General features: G+C 38.8%; 1 protein-coding gene across 1 annotated transcript in view; it reads right to left on the bottom strand.

The window, feature by feature from the left end:
• Window positions 1-21,119, bottom strand: part of eif2b3 (eukaryotic translation initiation factor 2B, subunit 3 gamma) — a 35,187-nt gene extending 14,068 nt beyond the window's left edge. The window contains exons 1-5 of the mRNA XM_026148974.1: window positions 20,782-21,119; window positions 18,195-18,357; window positions 16,474-16,628; window positions 5,688-5,847; window positions 5,433-5,544 (exon numbers count right to left, since the gene is read on the bottom strand). Of these exons, the coding sequence (XP_026004759.1) occupies window positions 5,433-5,544; window positions 5,688-5,847; window positions 16,474-16,628; window positions 18,195-18,342 (575 nt within the window). The 5' untranslated portion in view covers window positions 18,343-18,357; window positions 20,782-21,119. The remainder of the gene's footprint in view (window positions 1-5,432; window positions 5,545-5,687; window positions 5,848-16,473; window positions 16,629-18,194; window positions 18,358-20,781) is intronic.
• Window positions 21,120-21,332: the final 213 nt, after the last annotated feature.

The following is a 21,332-nucleotide window of genomic DNA, read 5'->3' as shown; positions in this document are numbered from 1 at the left end:
ATGAGTTAATCAAGTGCATTTGATTACCAGCACCTGGTTGCTTCTTTCTCTCTGAATTCCTTTGGAGGCAATAAGGGTGTACTTGGTTTTTCATGGGACTGCGTAGAGTCCTGTGAACACTGTATTTTTCACATGACTGATTGTAAGTCTGTGAATTTCCACTTAAATGTATTTCACCTTCTCTTTATGTCAATTCTCCTATTTTTGGAATTAGCATGTAACACTGATTAAACAACCTCTATGTACTAGGGGTGCAACAATACTTGTATCGATATTGAACCGTTCGATATAGTGCTTTCGGTTCGGTACGCATATGTATTGAACAATACAAAATTTTTAATTTATTTTATCAACTTTCCTTCTGACGATGCTGTCTGTGTTGAGTGCTCAGTGGATCTGCGCTCAACAGTGCAGCCTAGGCGGAGTAGTCGAACGCAGATTCACTGAGCGCAGGGCAAGCTAGCGAGACAGAAGTTAAGCTCTCCTTGCAACATGGCAAATTGAACCTCCCCCACCCTAATTCAGATCTGGCGTTTGGAACTATTTTGGTTTTCATGTGACGTATGACCCTGAAGGTTTACGTGTCATGGACTAAAGTAAAACAGTATGTTGGATGTGCCACGCAATGCTCAATTACATTGGTGGGAACTAGTGCGTTAGCGCAGTTAGCTCGTTAACGTGTTCGCCGTCCAGCCCCACGCACGGGGCGATCCGCGGTAGCTCGTTAACGGAGATTTGCCGTGTTGTGGCGTTAACGTCATTTCAATGAGATTTACGCTGACAACACTAGTGGGAACACAACAAATATGACTGCACATTTACTCCAACATCATCCTAGTGCAAAGACAAGTGGAAGCAGACAAAAACAACAAGCAGGCATGCTACAAGCTTTACCTGAGTCATTTAGACAGCTGTTAGCACATGATTCTCCTTATGGGGACCTGATATGTTTAATATGCTGCTGAGAATATAGCCCAGAAGAAGCGTATAGTATAGCTTTTATTTTGGAAAGAGACATTTCTCTGTAATAAACTCTCTTTTCCAAAGATGAGTGATTCCTCAATCAGATAGATTTACTTTTTTATTACTTTGTTGTTTCAGCAACATTAAATTTAAAAACTGTACGTTTGAGTTAAAATATATATTTACAATTTTAATAAATGACAAATTAAAAAGGCATGAACATTTTTTTGTATCGAAAAAATATCGAACCGTGACACCAAAGTATCGAACCGTATCGTTGCACCCCTACTATGTATATATATATGACCAAGATTTAGTGAATGTTTAAAAAAAAAAAAAGAGAGAAAAAGAAAAAAGTGTTATTTTGATCATTTTAACTGATTTGAACTGAAACTGGGTTTTTTTCTCCTCATACACACAACTAATAATTTAAACTGCAATTTTTTTAAAACAGCAATAAAAGAAATGAGGAGAAAAATATCTGTGGTGACCCCACAGGAGCCATCAAAAAGATCTTCTCGACAAGCTTTCCCCTCCCACCTCAAACACCAGGCTTACAGTATAACTGGAGTGACTCGGGAGGATTACTTAGTCTCACACACACACACACACACACACACACACCAGATGGTAAAAGCTCTAAATCAAACTCGGTGCGTGTCTGTCTGTGTTGAGGTATTTTATTAAAAAGCATAAAAACACATGTTCACTCTCACACACAGTCATGCTCTACGGGTGTCCCAGGTGTAAGTCTCTGTGTGGCTATCGCATACATAAAGTAAAACTCATCAGAACACCCAGCATGTGACATCACTGTTTAGCACCTGCAGACGGGCAAGAGACAGAGCCTTGGATAATTGGGTTATGAATGACGATGTGTGTGTGTGTGTTTGTAGGTTAAGAACAGGTGCCCTGAATCATAATAAAAATATGTTAGTAGCCATAAAAAGCAGCACAGTAGGTACAAGTATCACCATATCAAGACTGTTGCAGTATAAAACAAAAACATATTAACTTTTTTTAAGGGGGCCTCGTTAAAATAATTTTGAGGTCCATATGTTTTTATTCTGGGAATCTATTATAGCAGCTTTGCATGATCACCAATTCAAAACAAGTCCTTATTTTCCCTCATACTGAGCCTCGGTTTAACTACTTAGCTCGTCTTCCTCAAAGTCAACTTTCTTTGATTGCCTGTAACTGACAAACTGAACATTTGAACAACACCTTTGGGGGGTCTGCATATGCCGTGTTAAGAAAATCCATTCCTCTTGACATACCGCAGACCCAAGAGCAGAAAAAACTGTTGGAAACAGAGTTTTTAAGAGGAGTCTGAAGCATGAGCACATTAACTACTTCTACACATGCTGACTTTGAAATGTTCGTGTTTAATGAGTACGCACCATTGTAACAGTACATATATTACCCGAACATTAGTAATCAAGTTGCCTTTCCTAACAACAGCATCATGTGATTTCTGGTTGCTGCGAGTGCTGTAGAGCTCATTGTCGAAGGGAGCAGGAATTTAGTGCCTCTGCAGGCAGGGATGACTCAACTGTTGGATTAATGACTGACTACTAAAGTACCACTAAAGTCCTCAGTGGGAGAGAGGAGTCACATCTCTCGCTCTCAAACACACACAGCATAATGTCTTATTTAGTTACAACTAAAACCCCACAGCGGATGGTGAGTCAGATGCAGCAGAATGACCGTTAATACCCTCATTAGTCAGGTTTTCACAAGAGCCAACAGTGCTGAAGGGCTTTTTAAAAAAACAATTTAACCACTCCTCCAAAGCAAAATTTGCGATTCTCGTAATATTAAACTAGCCCCATAGATGCTTTCTCAATTGAATTCACATATCTGATCTTGTGTTGCAAGCCTACAGTGCGCATGGCTCTGCAAGTGCAGTCAGACTAATGTTGATAGCTGTCACTCCTGTGCAAACACACTCATTATGTGGGACCATTGATACATATGTTTAGTAAATTTAGTACAAGGATCTTTGGAAGGGAAGTTATTTAATTTTTTTTAAAAGGTACTTTGTGTAATATTTGTGTTTATTGGCTTTTAGCCCCACGTGTGCCATCATTAGTAACAGATGTAAGTAACTCCGAGTCTGTTTTGCTGAAGATCACTGCAGTTGATCTGACCTAAGCTTCCTTGCCTTTCCTTTATACACTTACTGGCCACTTGTTAGGCACTACATGCTAGTACTAGGACACTCTTTTGATTTCAGAATTGCATTAGTTATTTGTGGCACAGATTCAACAAGGTCCTGGAAAAATGCCCCAGTGATTTCCATATCGTCATGATAGGATCACACAGCTGTGGTAGATTTATCAGCTGCCCATCCATCATGTGACTCTCTTGTTCACTACATCTCTTGACTTGAGTACAGTGAGCTTGCTATCATGTTCAAGAAACCAAAGTTTATTTGTGCTTTATGGCATGGATGTTATCGCTGTCAGAAGCAGCAATTAGAAAATGCATACACTCTGGTCACAAGGGGATGGACATACTAAGCAGGTAAGCAGTGGCATATTAGCACTGCTCAGTTTTAGCATCAACAAGCCATTCTCTGCGAAATCTACAGATGCTTGTGTGAGAAATCCCAGAAGGTCAGCAGTTTGTGAAATACTCAGATCAGCCAGTCTGGCACCAAAAACCATGTCCCATTCAAAAACTTCTACATTAACTTTCTTACCCGTTCTGATGCTCAGTATGGACTTCGAAAAGACGTCTTGACCATGTCTGCATCCCCAAATGCATTGTTTTGCTGCCATGCGATAGGCTAATCACATATCTGCATTAAAGATCAGCTGAACAGGCGCACCTAAAGTGTATGTCATAATTTTAAAACCTCCCAAAAACCCAAAACTAGCTGCTAAACTTGGGGCTTTGCTTGTTTTGCTTGAAACGTTCTAGTTTTCCGAACTATCCTGTTAAATCAGCAGATTAATACACAGTCAACCATTTCTCCAGACCTACATCCACAACATTCTGACAGGTGGAGCCTAATGTATGAGAGGAAGCTCTGCTGGATTCCTTTCACACCGTTTAAGCGATTTCCAGGTCAAACAATCTCACATGTGCAGAATGTTTTGAGCTAACACACCTCAACCATGTGGAAACTATAGAGAAGGAAAGGGAAGAGAAATTACAGAGAGGCTGAGGCAGAACAAGCATGGAGACTGTAAGAACAGATGGTTGGTTGTGTGGAGGGATGCACACAACAAGAACTGGTTCAATGAAGTGAATGAAGTGGAAAATTAAACGGACGCCAGTCAATGAAGAAATTCAGGGGGTTGCACTCACCGATTCATTTTTCTTTCACTAACGTTCCACAGAAACTGAAAAGAACCAACTGCAAAAGATACTACAGGTGTGAAATGTTAATGTGTACAAATGTAACACGAATACGAACATTTAATATCCAAAAGACGCTTCATAACCTGTATGTACAGTACGTGTAAGCTGTGACTACTCTGTGGGTGATACTGCTTTTGAAAACAGTCAGGTAGCTACAGGTGGGAAACAGGAATCCATACTCTGGCATTTACTCTGCTTACTCCTCAGGCAAAAAATAATTTTGTGTGGGTGTGTGACATGCGAGCGTATAAATGATCAGAGGTGCTTTCAGTGTTGGAAGTCTTTCAGTATAAGCTGTAAATGTTTAGCTGTGGGCTCAATAGGTTTCCATAACACTGTGACAATGTGTGACTGTTTTCTCTCCATCAATGTCCGCCTCGAGGTTGTGTTATGCGTTCATATAAGCATTTCTGAGTTTATGAAATAAGACAGAATGTGTGTGTGTGTATATATGTTAGTGTGTGCCTCAAGAGTTTCTCTGTGCAGAGAAGCATGCGAGCAGCTGCTCTGGCCCCCCTCTTATTGGCCAGAATTTACTGTGTCTTTGGCTCCATGAAGTATTTACGAGCTCCCAAAACACCCGCTTTCACACATACATGCATTTTAGGAGTTCGAAACAAAAACCTACCTAGAACACTCTTCCTGTAACAAAAATCCCACACAGCCACCACAGAACCTTCGCCCTAAAACACACCGACTCTGATTAGAAACTTAAACATCTGCTTTGCCAGAGCTAAGAACCTACAGATGTACAGAACACGTCACCATCAGGCAAACCTCCAAAGTCTGATCCACGCATGGAGGAATAAGAACCTGCACGAGAACACGTGCCGCACATGCTCAGCAACTTATAAAGTGAACACTGATTTGCTTTGGTTAACAAACCGTGCTGTGGACAGCTGTCATTCCACTAATACAGAAGAATCAGGAGCCTTTAAGAAGACAGAGACCCCTTTGAAGTGAACAAAAACAAAGACTCAACAGTGAAATGATTGAATGAAAGTGGATAACCAATCAGAAATGAGTAGATTTTCACATATATGTATAATTTCTAATGGCTCATTTGGACATATAAATAAGCAATGTGTGGTTAGACTTACTTCCTCATAATGGATTTCCTGATTGATAGTCCGTCCTCAAGATCGGCCTCATTGGCCATGAAGAGCAGTCTCTTTCCTGACTTATCAACACCAACAAAGTCTCTCTGCTCAGCTGGGGAAAAATACACAACATATACTATTAATACAAAAAAAAAAAATTGCCCAGTTAAACCACTGCAGGGAAAAAAAAATTATAGATTACATAAACAGCAGATACAAAATGGTCTCATTTTCTAAGATTTATTTTCATTTTACCTGTCTTTTTCTTGCCCTTCTGGCCTGGGACGGTCTCTGTGAATTCGTGGGCTTTGCTCATTAGCATGGCCATTGTCGCGTTGTGCGCCCGGAACAGATCGACCACCTCGTGAAGCGCTACGTCTGTTATCAAGTCACAACTCAACACCAGGATGTCGGTCTTAAGAGAAAGATTTGAAAGAAAATCACAGTGATCTATTCATGCTGATGTATTTACTTGACAGCGCAACGGTAAGACACAACAGAATGTCTAACATAATGAACCTGACGTGGTTTGGTGGGACTAGGATTACTTTACTAAGCATAAAGAGGCTTTTGACAGGAGCTTGCAGGCACACACACAAAACTCTGAAACAGACACAGAAATGGCTGAAATACAGTTGGCAGGGTGAAGCATTTAGACTATTGTATACATAAACTTTATTTCCGCAAGTGCTTGTTGGCCCTTTGTTAAAGTGACTTAAAGTCTGATTACAGAGAGTAGTGAGTAATGATTTCTGCTGTTATTCACCATCTCTGTTTGAGAATATACAATTTCTCTTCTGATTTTGTTGTTTGACATTATGTTTTAATACGAAAGCAATATAAGTTGCCTTGTTATGCAATAGGTTATAGCTTATAAAGGTAAAAAAAATTATACTTGAGTAGCTCAGTTAAACGGTAAATTTAAAAAAAAAAATTAAACCAAAAAGCACAGATCTAAATAAAACAGGAAGGAGCCTGAATCAAAAGGGAATAAAGGTATTGTGGTATAAGGTAGTGAAGAGTTTCTGCATCTGTCTTCATGGAAACAAAGCTGAACCAGATGTCAGACAAAAAGTTCAGCTGCTGATCTAGTAAAAAGCGCAGAGGTGGTGCGAAGAAATTACTCAGCAACTTTTGACAACAAAAGTTATCTCCAGACACTTTATGCTGTAAGCCAAGAACCCTACAACAGTGAGTTACACAAATCCCAGAGTACCTGTTTTTTCTTTGCTCCCTTCCCTTCTCCATTCATTCAGGTCTGAGAGACAGAATCCATAAACAGTGAGTGTAACTATATTTTTCTGCTGTTTCTCTTTGTGCAGACCGTCAGCTTGCTTGGATCTAAGCAGACAATTCAATTCATAAACACGTGGTCTTCGTCAAATTACTTTGGTATTAATTTGTGATACTTCTAAGATTTCTGAAGTCCTTAAAACCTTGCTCTATTTTTCACCTAAAAGCCCACAGCAGATCGAAACGACAAAAAAGTCTCAACAGGTGATTAAACTACAGATGTTAAAAACAGGAACTGTAACAAAAACAAAACGGCCCAGTCTGTATTGTGATTATATACACTGAACAATATTTCTGGCATAACAAATTAATGCTTTCTATCAGGTCTTTAACATTGCTGGTAATACGTTACACTATGTCACAGTCTATACATTTTAATAAAATGTTATGCAACAAGCCTACTGCTCTTCCAGTAAGCCATTTATGCTAGTTTTACTCTCTCTAATTACTGCAAATGAGTAGTTTTACATCTTTCAAAAGCTTTGAATTTGTATAAAAGAGAAATTACATGTGATTGGGACATTTGTTTAAATCTTTTGCAATCTCACAATTTTCTATTTTTTGTTTGAAGTGCTTGAAAACGCCTGACAAATTAGACATCTGTCCTGTTTAGTTTTCAGTGTGTGTACGCAGTTATCTCTCTGAAAAACCTGCCTTAAATAAAGGAAGATTAACTCCACCCTGTGTTTACATCCACATGTTAAGTCTTGCCCATATTTGAGTCTTTTTTTTTTTTTTTTAAATCATGCTGCACTCACTGCATTCAGTGACACAATATCACATAACTCCCTTATCCTTCTCCATTTTACCCTGGCTGGCTGGTTTTAAGTACATTTCTGTGAACTGATCCACATAAAACACTGCTCTAACGTTACACACAGGCAGAGAAAACCAGCCAGCGTTCAACAAAATGCACTTGAGCTTAAAACAGAGCCCACATTTTTTTTTGAGAAAAGTCTTATTTTAGAAGATGACTATCTTAAACTAGTATCAGTATCCCTACTATCTAACCACATGTAAATCAATACATGTTTGGAAACACAAATAAATATGCAGCTGTGAATTCCAGTTGACGTATCACTTGCTCTTATGGCGAGAGCAAAAGCAGTACCTGTCATTTGAACTGTTCTCCACTGTCTGAATGTGTGTTTGCATGTGGGTGCAGCCACATTTGTGTCTGTGTGCGGTATCTATCTGTCTGTCAAGAGATGAAGGCTGTCAGCATAGGGACTAATCCCACCATTAGCACCAGCAGCCTTAACGACAGAGACATTATTGCTCTGTTTGTGAAGGAGAACACAGAGTGAGAGAGAGGGGATAAGGAAGAAAAACACATGAGCAAAGAATCCACAGACTGTCAAACAAAAGAAAGAAAAGGAAAGATTACAGTGAAGTTGTTTTTAAAAAAGTATTTATATAGAATAAATGTAATATATTATCTGGTTTAAAAAAGGATCAAAGTATGTAGAGTATGAGATCAAGGGTCAAGTTGACCTAGATTTACATGCAACTCTAATCTTGACCCGGCGACAGGAAGCTGCCACAGTAAAATTGAAGGTGCCTGCAAGAGATCTCCTGACTCCTGAGACTCTGAGACCTTTCAGCTCTCTCCTCGCTCTATCACAGACTGATAAGCTCGCACACATGTTCAGAAACAGAGCACTCTCACACAGCCACACACATTAAATGGACAAAGGCGTGCTTGCTTCATTCACACATGCACGCACGCAGGCGTACACTCAGAGGCGACAGCCGAGTGGAGTCAGCTGGAGAGGCAAAGACACTTTGGCCTTTCAACAGCCAGGATCACTGGACAGGTCAGGACCACACACACTGGTGCACAAGCAATCACACACAGATTCGGATTTGTCCTAGTGGTAACTGACTTCAATCCAAAACTAGTGCTTGCACAATCCTGACCCGTTTCAAGGACACTTTCTTTGTTGTATGAGGTATGAATCCACCAGTAAAGGCTGACATTCACAACTTTGTTATTTACAAGTTACAAAATTCAGCAATGTCACGTACATAAAGAAAGCTATGATGTATATAATAAACAAAGAAAGTATGAAACAGAGATTCAGGCTTCATCCAATTCCCATGAGAAGACAGCAGCAGGGAGAATTTCATGGTTTGATTCAGGAGTTGAAGCTCTATCATGACTGCTTTTGTAAATATTTCACCTTTTTCAAAGAACCGATTCGCCCAGAGCAGCGTTTAGCTGCGTGTCGGAGGTAAAATAATATTATTTTACTATTTCCATATAATTGTATATCCAGTACCAGTGAATGTTTTGAGCTACAGTGCACTTGTTGGTATACTGAAGTATACTTTATGGTATACTGCAGTATGAAAACTGACAATACTTTCGCTCAGCTGCATGCATGCATGCACGCCAGTCAGACTTTTTACCACACTTCCAATAAAAACAGTCTATTTGTTCAATCTCTTTTATATTTTGATTCCTCAAAGGATTTTTGAAGCTAAGAACTTGAAATGACTCGGCTATGTGACACTGGTCATCAAGTCAGTGTAGGTTTGAAGGATACACAAGCTTTGACTAATGTGTTCATCATAAAAAAAACAAAAACAAACCACTGAATATTTTCCATCACCCTGGGATAAAAGTAATGTCGGTCACTTTTAACATGTACAAGTCTTGCCTGGTCTTCTTAAGATTATGAAGTTTCAACATTGCAGTTCAGTGAAAAAACAGAGAAAATGCACATGGAGTAAGGGTGTGGAGCAAGACTGTTGAAAGAGGGAAAGAAATAAAAAAAGACACATCTAAGCATGTTTGCTGTGCCGCTTTCATGAAAAGCCTCAGTCCCATCTCTCACTCCTCTCTTTCTTCACCTTTTGTGTCAAGTCTTACAGGCTGACTAACAGATGTGGACCAAAGGTGAAGCCTTGAATCACAAACTCCAATGTATATATAGCTGTTTTAGTTCATACGCGCTCATTATACCAGGTGATTAAGCCTCAACGATAATAAAAATGTCAAAGAGGCTTTTGGCGTACAAAGCAAAACGTGCATGCAAAGTACTCCTTTCACTAGTTTGGCTTATTGTGAAAGAACTCAGCATTAATCAGCATATCCGTCCACTTTTGTGTAACCTCACTGTTTGCAGAGTGAACAAAATAAAAAATGCTCCCTGTAATCTCTCCTTTCAGTGTTCGAGAGAAATGGCCGACTGTGCTCACCCAGAGCACACACCGATTCCTGTAACTATTTTGTTTGATCGGTTACACCAAATCCCCTCATGGAAGGGTGTTTGCATCAAGATGTGTGAGTGTCTACACTGTGCGCAGGCTTCGGTTTGACAGATTGAGTGATCTCTGTGCGGGGATTTGGCAGGCCATGGTTACAGTTCCTCACTCATCACCTTGCAGTGTGTGAGTGTTTGTAACTCAATGCCTCTCATCCAGCTGGCTGCTCAAAGGATTAGAAACTCAACGATTCTCAATGAGAGCATGCTGAAGCTAGTTCTGCCTAAGTGTGTGAATATTTGTACATGTGGTAATTCCAAGCATCTATTAAAAGGACTAATCTAGCTAAGAAAATAACTAGAATCTGTACACCAATTCAAAGGGGAAAAAAGAAAAACGATTAAAGCCATTTGACCAAAAGAACTGAAAGACTGATCATGTTGTAAAGAATGAATGTCAGAAGGACATTTTTATCTTCGATTGTACAGACAGGCACAAAATAAAGAAAAAAAACCCTGAAAGCTTTATCATTACAGTGAGAGCATTTAGTGCCTTTGCTACACTGTGAGGAGTATTTTGCTGGCAACTTGAATGTAAAGCTGTTTTCAATGATCAGCTTTATCCATGATTTAACATTTCTGTCTTGAGAAGAGCCACTCTCTTTTCAGGACAATAACACCCAGAGAATCACGTGGAATCACTAGATTTTTAACCCATTTGAATATCTATGCAACATGTCAAGTGTGTGGCCGACCAAAAAGATTACTGTATTTTCCACATTATAAGGCGCACTTAAAATCCTTTAATTTTCTCAAAAATCGACAGTGCGCCCTATAATAATAGTTAAAAACTGTCTAAATTCTTTCATCTTTAATAAAATGATCAGCGTTGCTGCTTTACCAGGTGTAACAATTAAATTTAACATGCAGGCATCCATGAAAACAGAATTTATTAAATTTAACAGAGTTAGAAGTTAGCAGGAAGTTAGCTTGCTAGTTTCCACCTAAACATGATATAGCATGTTCTGATTGAGAGATTTCTGAAAAAATTAAAACACACAGCGCTGCTTTCGATTAATGCGCCTTATAATCCGGTACGCTTGATGTATGAAAACAGACCTGTGCATCGACATTGCGCCTTATTATCCAGTGCGCTTTATGGTCCGAAAAAATACGGTAATTGTAGTGATTGAGGCTCTAAAACAACAGTCTTACATCAGATTGTGATAGAGATTTCAAGATGACTGTTTTTGACCTGACCTGGGACAAAGTTAAAGAAGCTACAACTCACATTGTAACTGAAACTATAGCCTGCTAGGGTTATCAAAATACTAGAATGTCAAACTTACCGAAATGCAGTGTAAAAAAAAAAAAAAAAGCACAGGGGGAAAAAGATTAGAACAATACAAACTTTACCAACTTAATAACACATGGCTAATATAGGAACTGTGAGGAACTGCTTATAGTTAAATGACTAACGTTAATGTGTGTGTGTCAGTCAGGCTAACGTTTATGAGTATGTAATACTTTACTCTTTGTAAAGACTTGTTCAGTCTTGGGGTGCTGGTATAACTCATTGGGTTGAACAGTCAAACCAAATGCCTAAAGGCTTCTGCAGAGTCCACCCTGTGCCATTTCCTGCATGTCCATGCTTTCTCCCTCCTTTCCTTACTACTCTAGTCTCCTGTCACGAAAAAAGGCTAAAAAAACCCTCTAAATTAATCTAAATAAAGTTGTCCAGTGTTGCTAATGTCAAATATTTCAGCTGCTAGTGAGGAGAGGTGCTGGGTGAAGTGTGTCAACTAGAGGAGGCAAAGACTGCACTGGTGGTAATGATACTGATACAAATGAGTAATTTGATAGTAATTTTTAGTATCTGAGAATTGATTTTTTTGACAACCCTACTACGCCCTACATCTACTTATCATCCAGTAGGAATGTAGCATGTAATGATGCTTAGTGTTGGGAATGGAAATTCCTGGAAATATTAGGATCCTGTGGTTTTTCTTCCTTTTAAGATTAAGGGTGGGCGATATTGTTTCAGATTGTTCCTCTTTTCTATATGTTGATAATTAAGTGGTTCTGGTATTGTGAAATTAGTTGACTCTTCTAATAATCTAGCTTTTTACTACAAGCTACACTCGTATGCCTTTCTAAGTATCAAGCAAACACATTCACCCACCTGCACATACACACTCTTTGGGAATTTGCCAAAAAGGAGGAGCGAGGGATCAAACTAGGGCTGAACGATATATCGCATTTGCGATAATATCGCGACATGATCAAGTGCAATTTTCTAACCGCAAAGGCTGCGATTATACTCTGGACATGTCCAAATTCATGGGCTGCATCCTCCTGAGGCCGCATTTGTAGACCGATTACGTCACAGCGACGCACCGAAGGCTGTCCAAATTACTACCATATCCCAGAATTCATAGCGCGGCCCAGCCAAACTCCAGTTTCCAGCAATGGCGGCCGCTACTAAGTTTTAAAATTACTCATACTAATCTTTCAGGGTCACAAAATAAACTTTTAACATATTTTCAGGCGAGAAAGTAGTTGTGTAAACATCAAATATCTGCTCGGTTTATCAAGATATCCCATATTTGCAAAAGTGCTTCGACGTTTTCAGAGGCGTCTGCTACCCACCAGCTCGACAGCTAGCCGGGAGCTCGAGGGTTACTGATGCGGCCGAGAACGGCACAACTCCCGGCACATCATTTTCAGATCACCGCGGAGTTTCGCTGCTCGGGTTAAACGTAATATATAAGTCACTTAGACAACCTAAAAATGTTATTGTTGGGCTTTTTTCAGTGTTTTGTTTGTTTGTGAGTAAATCGGTTTGGCTGAGATTAAAGTTATTAGATTAGATAAAATAAAACTTTATTAATCCCCCGGGTGGGTTCCTCCTTGGTTTTCACACAGCTGACTAAACGTCAAACAGAAAACTTATTAAACAGAAGTATGAGACAGTCGAGAATTTACACCAGTGTCTGGTTATATTTTAGATAGCAAGAAGCAGACGGCCGAGTTTATTAAACTCCACCGAGACAGCGGTGACGCTAATCAGAACTAGACCGTCCAATTTCACGCCTTTAAATTTTAAAGGCGTGTTTGTGTGTGTGTTTATACAATTGCTATTATGTTTGCACTTTATGTGTAATGTTACTGACTACAAAGATCAGTAAGATGTGTGTATTTTTTATTTATTAGTTTTATTTATTTAATATTATTTTTTAATTGAATGACTGTCTAGTAGTTCACAGATGTCGAAAAACTGAGTGTGGTAAAGCCACTGATTTTTTTTATGTATATTTCTGCAATCTGCACATTGTACTGACTTTCATTTTAATGTTTACACCAGGGTTCCTTGTCAGCACTTTATGCTCAGATGTTTGTAAGCTAAAAATAAACTATTGTGTATGTTCAAATATACTGTTGTGATTGAAGAAGTTAAATAAAAATGTCAGTCATCAATTCATGCATCACCTCATGTCATCATAACAGAGGTCTGTCTTCCAGGAAAGAACAGTTTAAAATTAATGTAATATAGTATTGGCCATACTATATGATGTATTACTTGTCTTTGTTTAATAATACAGAAGACAAAGACCTTAAAAAATAATCGCATATCGCATCGCAATCGCAATATTGGGGCAAAAAATCGCAATTAGATTATTTTCCATAATCGTTCAGCCCTAGATCAAACCCCTGACCAGAATCACAATCCAGATCAAGAATTGTGATTGTGCCAGAAAAAAAAAGTCATGATCTTCTGGCCAATCACCTACCAACACTTGGTTCAGATCATAATATAATTAAAAAAATATACCAACAAAAACTCGTCTTGATTAAATAAAGATGTGACTGGATGCAAAAGTTAATTTTGTATGGCAAAATGTTTGGACTGCATTTCTGTAACTGCCAAAAATGTGTCTTTTCTTGTAAATGTTTGAGTCAGACAGTACCGTAGATCAGCACTATTTGCCTTGCTGATTTCATATAGCATTACTGTAAATATGTATTGGCTGAAAGCCTGAAAACAACCATAAAACCTTAAATTATTGACATACGCATGAATCACAATGAATTAATTACTCAAAAGCATTCATAGTATCACCTTCATTTAAGATTTGATGAGTCTGAATTAATTGTGATTCTTAAAACTGACATTTCTAACTAAGCCAGTGGTATACAATTCTTTGATAGTAAAACAATAAACAAGAGAAATTGCTTTTGAAACACATCAGCGGCCAACCCTAACCCCAAACTAACCCTAAACTCATATAAACATGTCTTCATGGACACAAGGGGCCAGTCAGTACAATGGCATATACACAGGGTCACCATACACCCTTACATACCCAAACACAAATGTTGCACAGATGTGCATGACTGCTGCATGAGAATAAATGGTGCACTGGGTAAACTGGCAGCACAAGGAGTTTGAGTCTTAACCATGACCTCATCTGTTTAGAGTGAATCGGATGAAGGGAGGGATGGAGGGATCAGCAGGCAGGATATAGAGGGGGGTATGGAAATTGCAGTTGGGGGTCATGGATACCAAGACAGCATATGTACACGTGTGTGCCTGTGAATGTTTGTGTGTATTTTAAAAATGTGCAATGAGGTACCTCGGCGGCCTTGGCCATTCAAAGCAGGAAAAGGCATGGATCGGTGGTCAGCCCAGCAGTGTGAACGTTAGGGCTGCCACAAATGGTTATTTTGATAGTCGACTAGTCACCGATTATTTTGATAGTCGACTAGTCACCGATTATTTTTGCGATTAGTCAACTAATCAGATCATGCATCCATTGGACATACAACGTACAGCTTATTACACCAGCATGCATCTGCTCTTATATAACTATCATTAGCTTACAGCTTTAAGTGTTTAAGGTATGTGCTAACTAAAAATAAAGACAAGATGATAGTTTATTACATTTTAATGAAATTTGCAGATTGTTTCGGTGGAGTTTAATAAACTCAGCCGTCTGCTCCTTGATATCTAAAATATAACAGGACACTGGAGTATATTCTGGAGCATCTCACACTTCTGATAATCAGTTGTCTGCTTGACGTTTATTCAGCTGTGTAAAAACTATAACTTTAATCTCAGCCAAACCGATTTACTCAGGAACAAATAAAATACTAAAAAAAGCCAAACAATAACATTTTTAAGTTATCTAAGTGACTTATATATGTTTAACCTGAGTAGCGAAAGACGGCGGTGGGTTTGAAAACGATTTGCCAGGACTCCGGTGTTCTCACCGGCTCTAGTGAGCCTTGAACCCCAGCTAGCTATCGAGCTGGTGGGTAACAGACGTCTCCGAAAACGTCGGAGCGCTTTTGAAAATATGTGGTGTCTTGATAAACTGAGCAGATATTTGAGGTTTACACGGCTACACGTTTATTTTGTGACCCAGAAAGAATAATAAGAGTAATATTAAAACTAACTAGCTGCCGTCATTGTTGGAAACTGAGCTGGGCCACGCTTTGAATTCTGGGACAGAGCTTCTTCTTCTTCGGGGTTTAACGGCAGCTGACATCCTTGTAAATGCAGTGCTGCCATCTTCTGTTTCAGTCCGCTATTACACTCTTAAATCCTACTAGTTATCCCTGCGCTTTTGGGATGTTACAAAGCTTCAAACGACGCGTTGACTATTAAATTAGTCGTCGACGATTTTGATAGTCGACTAATTGTGGCAGCCCTAGTGAATGTCCACCTAAACTTCCCCCGCAATCTTTGTCAATTTTTTACCTTACCTAAAACCTTTCTGCAATTCTTTGTATGGCTGTGACATTAAACAGAATAAAAATTTATAAATAAATAAAAAAAACTCCCTACAAAACACTGTCAATCAGAGCAATGGAGAATGGTATTACAGAGCAGAACATGCAACATGCAGTGTCTGTGGATGCAACATGCAACTCTTTACTGGCACTGCATAATAAAGCAAAACTCAAACCAATGCTTCCTGCAAATAAACAATTTAACCATAATATTTTGTTAAAAAAACACTGCAAACAGTATCCTATATTTTTGTAGACACTGGAACAAGTGTTAGGATAGTCGCAGTCATGCAGGACTAGAAACTGGAAACTAGTAACCAGTTGCTAGGGAAAAATAGTTTATTCTTCCACCATTTGGGAAATGGTTGCTAGAGGTTGCTGGGAGTCGCTTGCAAATGGGTGCTATACCAGGTTCCGCAGTTGCCCACAATTTCAGACAACGACTTGTCTGCAAACACTAGCCCCGTAGTTGCAGAGTGATAATGAAACTGTGAAAAATATGATGGAAATGTAAGCTATTCACCTTCAAAGTAATGTATAAATGTTGTGCCTTATCACTGCAAACAAAACATTTTAAAAAGGTGCTCCGGACCCTTGTGACTGAGGCCTTTAGTGTAACCCTTTCATTAATTCAGTCTGATCTAATTCATACTTATTTTCCATACATAGCAAATAAAGGTCCAAGAGATTGAGAGTAAATATGCCGCCCCCTCCCCCCCAAAAAACACCCACAAATACATATGCACCTTGATCTTTGGCTGGATGTGTCTGAGAGCATCAGCGGTACCCATGTCGCCATCTTCCTGGATAGAAACCACATCCAGTTTCATCTTCACATCCTTTATTTTAAGGTCTGTGCTCATCGCCTTCTGGACCTCTTTGGTAGTGATCACTATCACCTCTGAAAACACAGTTCACAAAAGTATCCCTTTGATTATCTTACCTTCATAAAAAAGGAGACAAGCCACAGCAGATGCTTACATGGCTATAATATGTTGTGAGCTTCAAATAAGCCACTTTTGTGTTTTTTATAAAGTTGGTAGGAACAGTACTAGACCACTTTACGAATCTAAAATGTTGTAGAATCAGTCTAGTTTAATTAGCCTTGCCTGCATTAAATGGTTTATACCGGGCATTTGCTCACTCTAGCTGTGTCAGCCTAGTAAAACCTAATTGCACAGATTTGGCTAGGAAAATGCACACTGTAAACTGCTGGCCACACAGAATGATTATGTATAGAAAGCAACTTTTATTTAACCTAGCACAGGCTTTTGTAATGAACAGCATATTGCCAAAAATAAATAAATAAATACTTTAGAAGGTCAGGCTTTCTGAGCCCCACTGCATGCTGCTGCACAAGAGTCAGAAAACTTGACTGTAAAAAAAATAGTGAGGAAATGCACACCTGACATGCTGACAATGTCAAGTTGACAAGCTGATGGAAGTACAACTAAAACAGACCAGAGCAAAATCTGACTCAATGTAAAATATTTGTAATGGTGTTAACTGAGGATTTCAGTGCCAAACAAAAGCAAAACTTTCACTGACCTTAAAGAGAATAAAGAATTACAACTGGCTTCGCTTTTACATATTTAGAGTTTGAAAAGCATAACACATTTTAAAGTAACTTGTTGTTTCTTTTAGGTATTTTGAATGTTTTAACAATGGTGAAAAACATCTAACCAGTTTTAACTCCCCAGAATTTAGAGTCCAAGTAGTTGGTCAACAACTACTTGTGTAGGATAGATCTTGCTTAAAGTCTAGTATTGCAAATTATTGCTTATCCCCCAAAACAGATAATTTATTAAACACACAGCTATAGTTTGCACTTCCCTGGATTCTGCCTGGCTTTAACACTCCAAATGATGAACCAGCAATGAAAGAAATATCATTTTATAAGTCACAGTTGACATGATTGTAATCATAAAACCATTTTTATGACCTCCGCTGACATTCTCTCTTCATTATGTCACTGCACAAATAACTCTCTCCCTTTAAGAGTGCTCACAGTTTCTACATCAGTTTTTGTATCTGTAATTTAATCCTGACAGTACTAACATGAAAAAAAGGAGTCCTCAGTTATAATAGGAGGTGAAACTATTTTTCTTATAGGTCTGAGTTTCCACTTTTTGTTCCAGACTTTCCAAGTGGGCCACATAAACTTACTGGCAGGATTTTTGCTTCTTTACATTTTATGTGGAAACCAAGAATGACTTAGCCCTAACTTTAAGACTTCTCCCCCGCTACCACTTACACAAAGCTTACATGCAACAAATACAGTTGATGTGAGCTGTACGCTACAATATCAGACCTGATTTTATAACTTAAGATGACCTATAAAGCAACAAATATTTTCACATATTATGGACACCCAGACCTCTGAATAATATTTCTAATATTCAGTATCAGCTGAAATAATAGCTGAACCAAGAGATAAAGAAGCATTATATTTATTGCTAGCTCTCACCTTCAAATCCCACCTTCTCCAGAAGGTTAAGGGGATACCACATAAGGGGCTTGTTGCCAACAGGCAGCATAGCTTTGGGGGTGTTGTATGTCAGATCAGTCATACGAGAACCCCCACCCGCCGCCATCAGCACCGCTTGGAGCTCCATGTCTGCTGCAGATGGCTAAGAGAGGAGGGGACATTGTAAATGAAAACGTATAACATACAGTACTGACCACAGGTGTAGACTTAGTACTTCAACAAATTAATACAGCACTAAAATACTGTCGATAATATTTGTGTATAATACTCTGTAAAATAGTATATAAAAGCACAAAGAGTAAATTATGTTCATATTAGCAATAATGTGAGTTCCTAAATGTAAATGGACACCATGGGTAAATGGGCTATTGTACATCAGTTCAATATAGTTCATGCACAAGAGCACAAACAGATCCTTGTTAAAGAAGTAAGTCTTTTTATTACTTTAATTACTAGTTTTTAAATGCATTTAATGCTACTGTTATGTTCATTTTAAATAAAGTGTGTTCAATGTACACATATAACATACTGATGATGCTGTGTGCCTCAGCTATATACTCCAATCAGTCTTCCAAGTGACACTCCCTCTGCTCTACCCTGTTTACCGTATTCAAAAAGTCTTAGCTCACACCAGCCAAGATTGCAGGTGGCCAGTCTAACAGAAGGCTAACACAGACAGACAATCGATAATGCTCACATCCACATCTATCGTCAATTTACAAAAACCAATTAAGCTAACCCCATGAATATCTTCAGACTGTGGGAGGAACACAGAGAACATGAAAACTCCACACAGAGGCCCCAGCTGGCTAGCACAGGAAGCTAATGACAGAAGGTTAGCAGTTTAGAGGCATTCCAGACCTGCTTCAGATGTTTAGTAGTTTGTGAAATTGCAATTTGTGGTCACGTGAACTGACACAACTGACAAGCTCTCTATGATTCATTTACTCTCAAGCCTGTGTGACTGAACAGTGATGCTAGACGGATTTTATTTTACAAAGTCAGGACATTAATGTTAGGGATCAGTGGACTCCTACTCAAAAGACTGAAACTGTGAATTCCCTAAAATACTAGTATCATCATTATGATCATCAAGAACTGTGTTTTTCTGTCTTTCATGGTATTGGCTTGATGTCACTAATGAGATCTCGTTGCTGATGGATGAGCACAGGAGTTAGCTTCTAACATTTCTGAATGTCATGATCATGCTGGCAACTAAGGCAGTGCCACATCAAAACAACCACAATAATACCAGTATAAATTTCACACAATACAAAAATGTCTTATCGCAAGTTTCTTGCTATAGCAACGCCATGCATTTACATTCCCTAGTGCACACGACGACAATGGGACAAGACTAGGCATCTCAGAGAGTGAGAATCAATGACGGTTTATTATAAACAAAAACCATACTAATAAAATATCGTAGTTCCCACTAAAAGCGAAAACAACAAACATATTTCAGCACTTGGAGGAAATACACATGGCCACACATTGTACAACCAGGCTATAAAGTAGAAGATACAGTGCAAATGTAAACAAATGGCTCCACCGAGGACCACTAGCTGTTCTCTAAATGCCAGGGAGAACAAACAGTGGATGGAAATTACATATGTGGTTATATAGTGGAATAAGCAGGACTTTAAGCAGCTGGTTAAAAGGCTGTTGAACCAACATACAACATCCAAGAATGTAATGCTATGTAATCACTACTTCAGTATCGTGCTGGTACTTCTGGTAACCGAATAGATTCATACTTCAATCAGCATTATTGTTGGGTCTTTACCTTAAAATATAAAGCACCTTGAGGCAACTGTTGCTGAGATTTGATACTATATAAATAAAATTGAACTGAATTTAAATTAGTGTTTCATCAATGGAAAAGAAGAATGGAAAATACACTTTATTTACAGTGATGCTGATGCCTGCAAGCATCACTAAAATCTTGTTCAGAATTCTTTTCTATATCATCAGTAATACTGTTATTGCAAGTTTCACTGAAATACTGTGATTTGATTTTGAAGTTATACCGCCCAGCCCTACTGGCAGCACACAATCTGTTTCATTCACCTTCATACCAAGAGCATGCACAGCTTAATACTTGTTGAATAGACTCCTAGTGTCTTTTTCTCCCCCAAGCATTCAGTGGTATCGACCTTCAACACTATGATACCAGTGCATCACCAACAAGTTTGCACAACTGTGCTTCATTGTATGTAAACAAAGATGCCTGTGCTTTATTGTAACGTACGGCACCTATGGCTGAAAATGAGGAAAAAGAGGATGAATCTGCATATTGTGTTTATCATGATGAAATATGACATCTAAAATCACGCAGTTATTTGACTCCCACAGTCACAGCTTTCTTAGTCTCAGTACAGCGTGTGCTTCACACAGCGCCTGCTCTCCTGAACGTTTATATCCAACAGACATCATGTCATCGCTGTAGTAACCACTAGCGTCAAACTGGCATGTGTGCTCAGGACATACCCTGTTGACCGAGAGCACACCCATGCTTTAAGAATTAATTCAAAGCCGAAGCACTGAGATATAAAACTTTACCTACCTGTCAGAATCCCTCCGAGCTGTTCGGCTGCCTGGAAATGACAGCGGTGCTAGACGCATGTAACTTGCCGTCAGTGTTGTTAGCACTCGGCTAAGGACTAGCAACGAGCAGTAAACGATGCCGCTTTTTTAGAGATAGATTACAACCAACCGGACACGTTTCTGAAAACCGACAGGTAACTTAAATACAAGTAAATAACAGATATTAGATTTCTCGCCAAATAATTTAACAGTAATTACGCAAAAGACGCTAAGCAACTAGCATTTTAATGATGACACCTGCGTGCCTTTAGTGAAATACGTCCGTGCGGGAAACTACTTCCTCTGTAGTATGGTTCCGATCAGAGAATAGAAGAAAAACTAGACCATGATTTGTCATAGACTAAAGTTTTTTACAGACAAGGGGAAAAGGAGGAATAGGTGTGGTTGAGAAGGACAGATCTGTTTAAAAAGAAAAAAAATCTTCACTCTGCTAGGGTATAATATCATCATGCTGGCAAGCTAAACTATGATTTATACTAAATTAATTTTCCGAGTGATGATGATGATAAT

Source organism: Astatotilapia calliptera, chromosome 18 (assembly GCF_900246225.1).
Source record: "Astatotilapia calliptera chromosome 18, fAstCal1.2, whole genome shotgun sequence".
In the NCBI taxonomy this organism is placed as follows: domain Eukaryota; kingdom Metazoa; phylum Chordata; class Actinopteri; order Cichliformes; family Cichlidae; genus Astatotilapia; species Astatotilapia calliptera.
The sequence above is the reverse complement of the archived record's forward strand: the minus strand, read 5'-3'. Positions and strand labels throughout refer to the sequence as shown.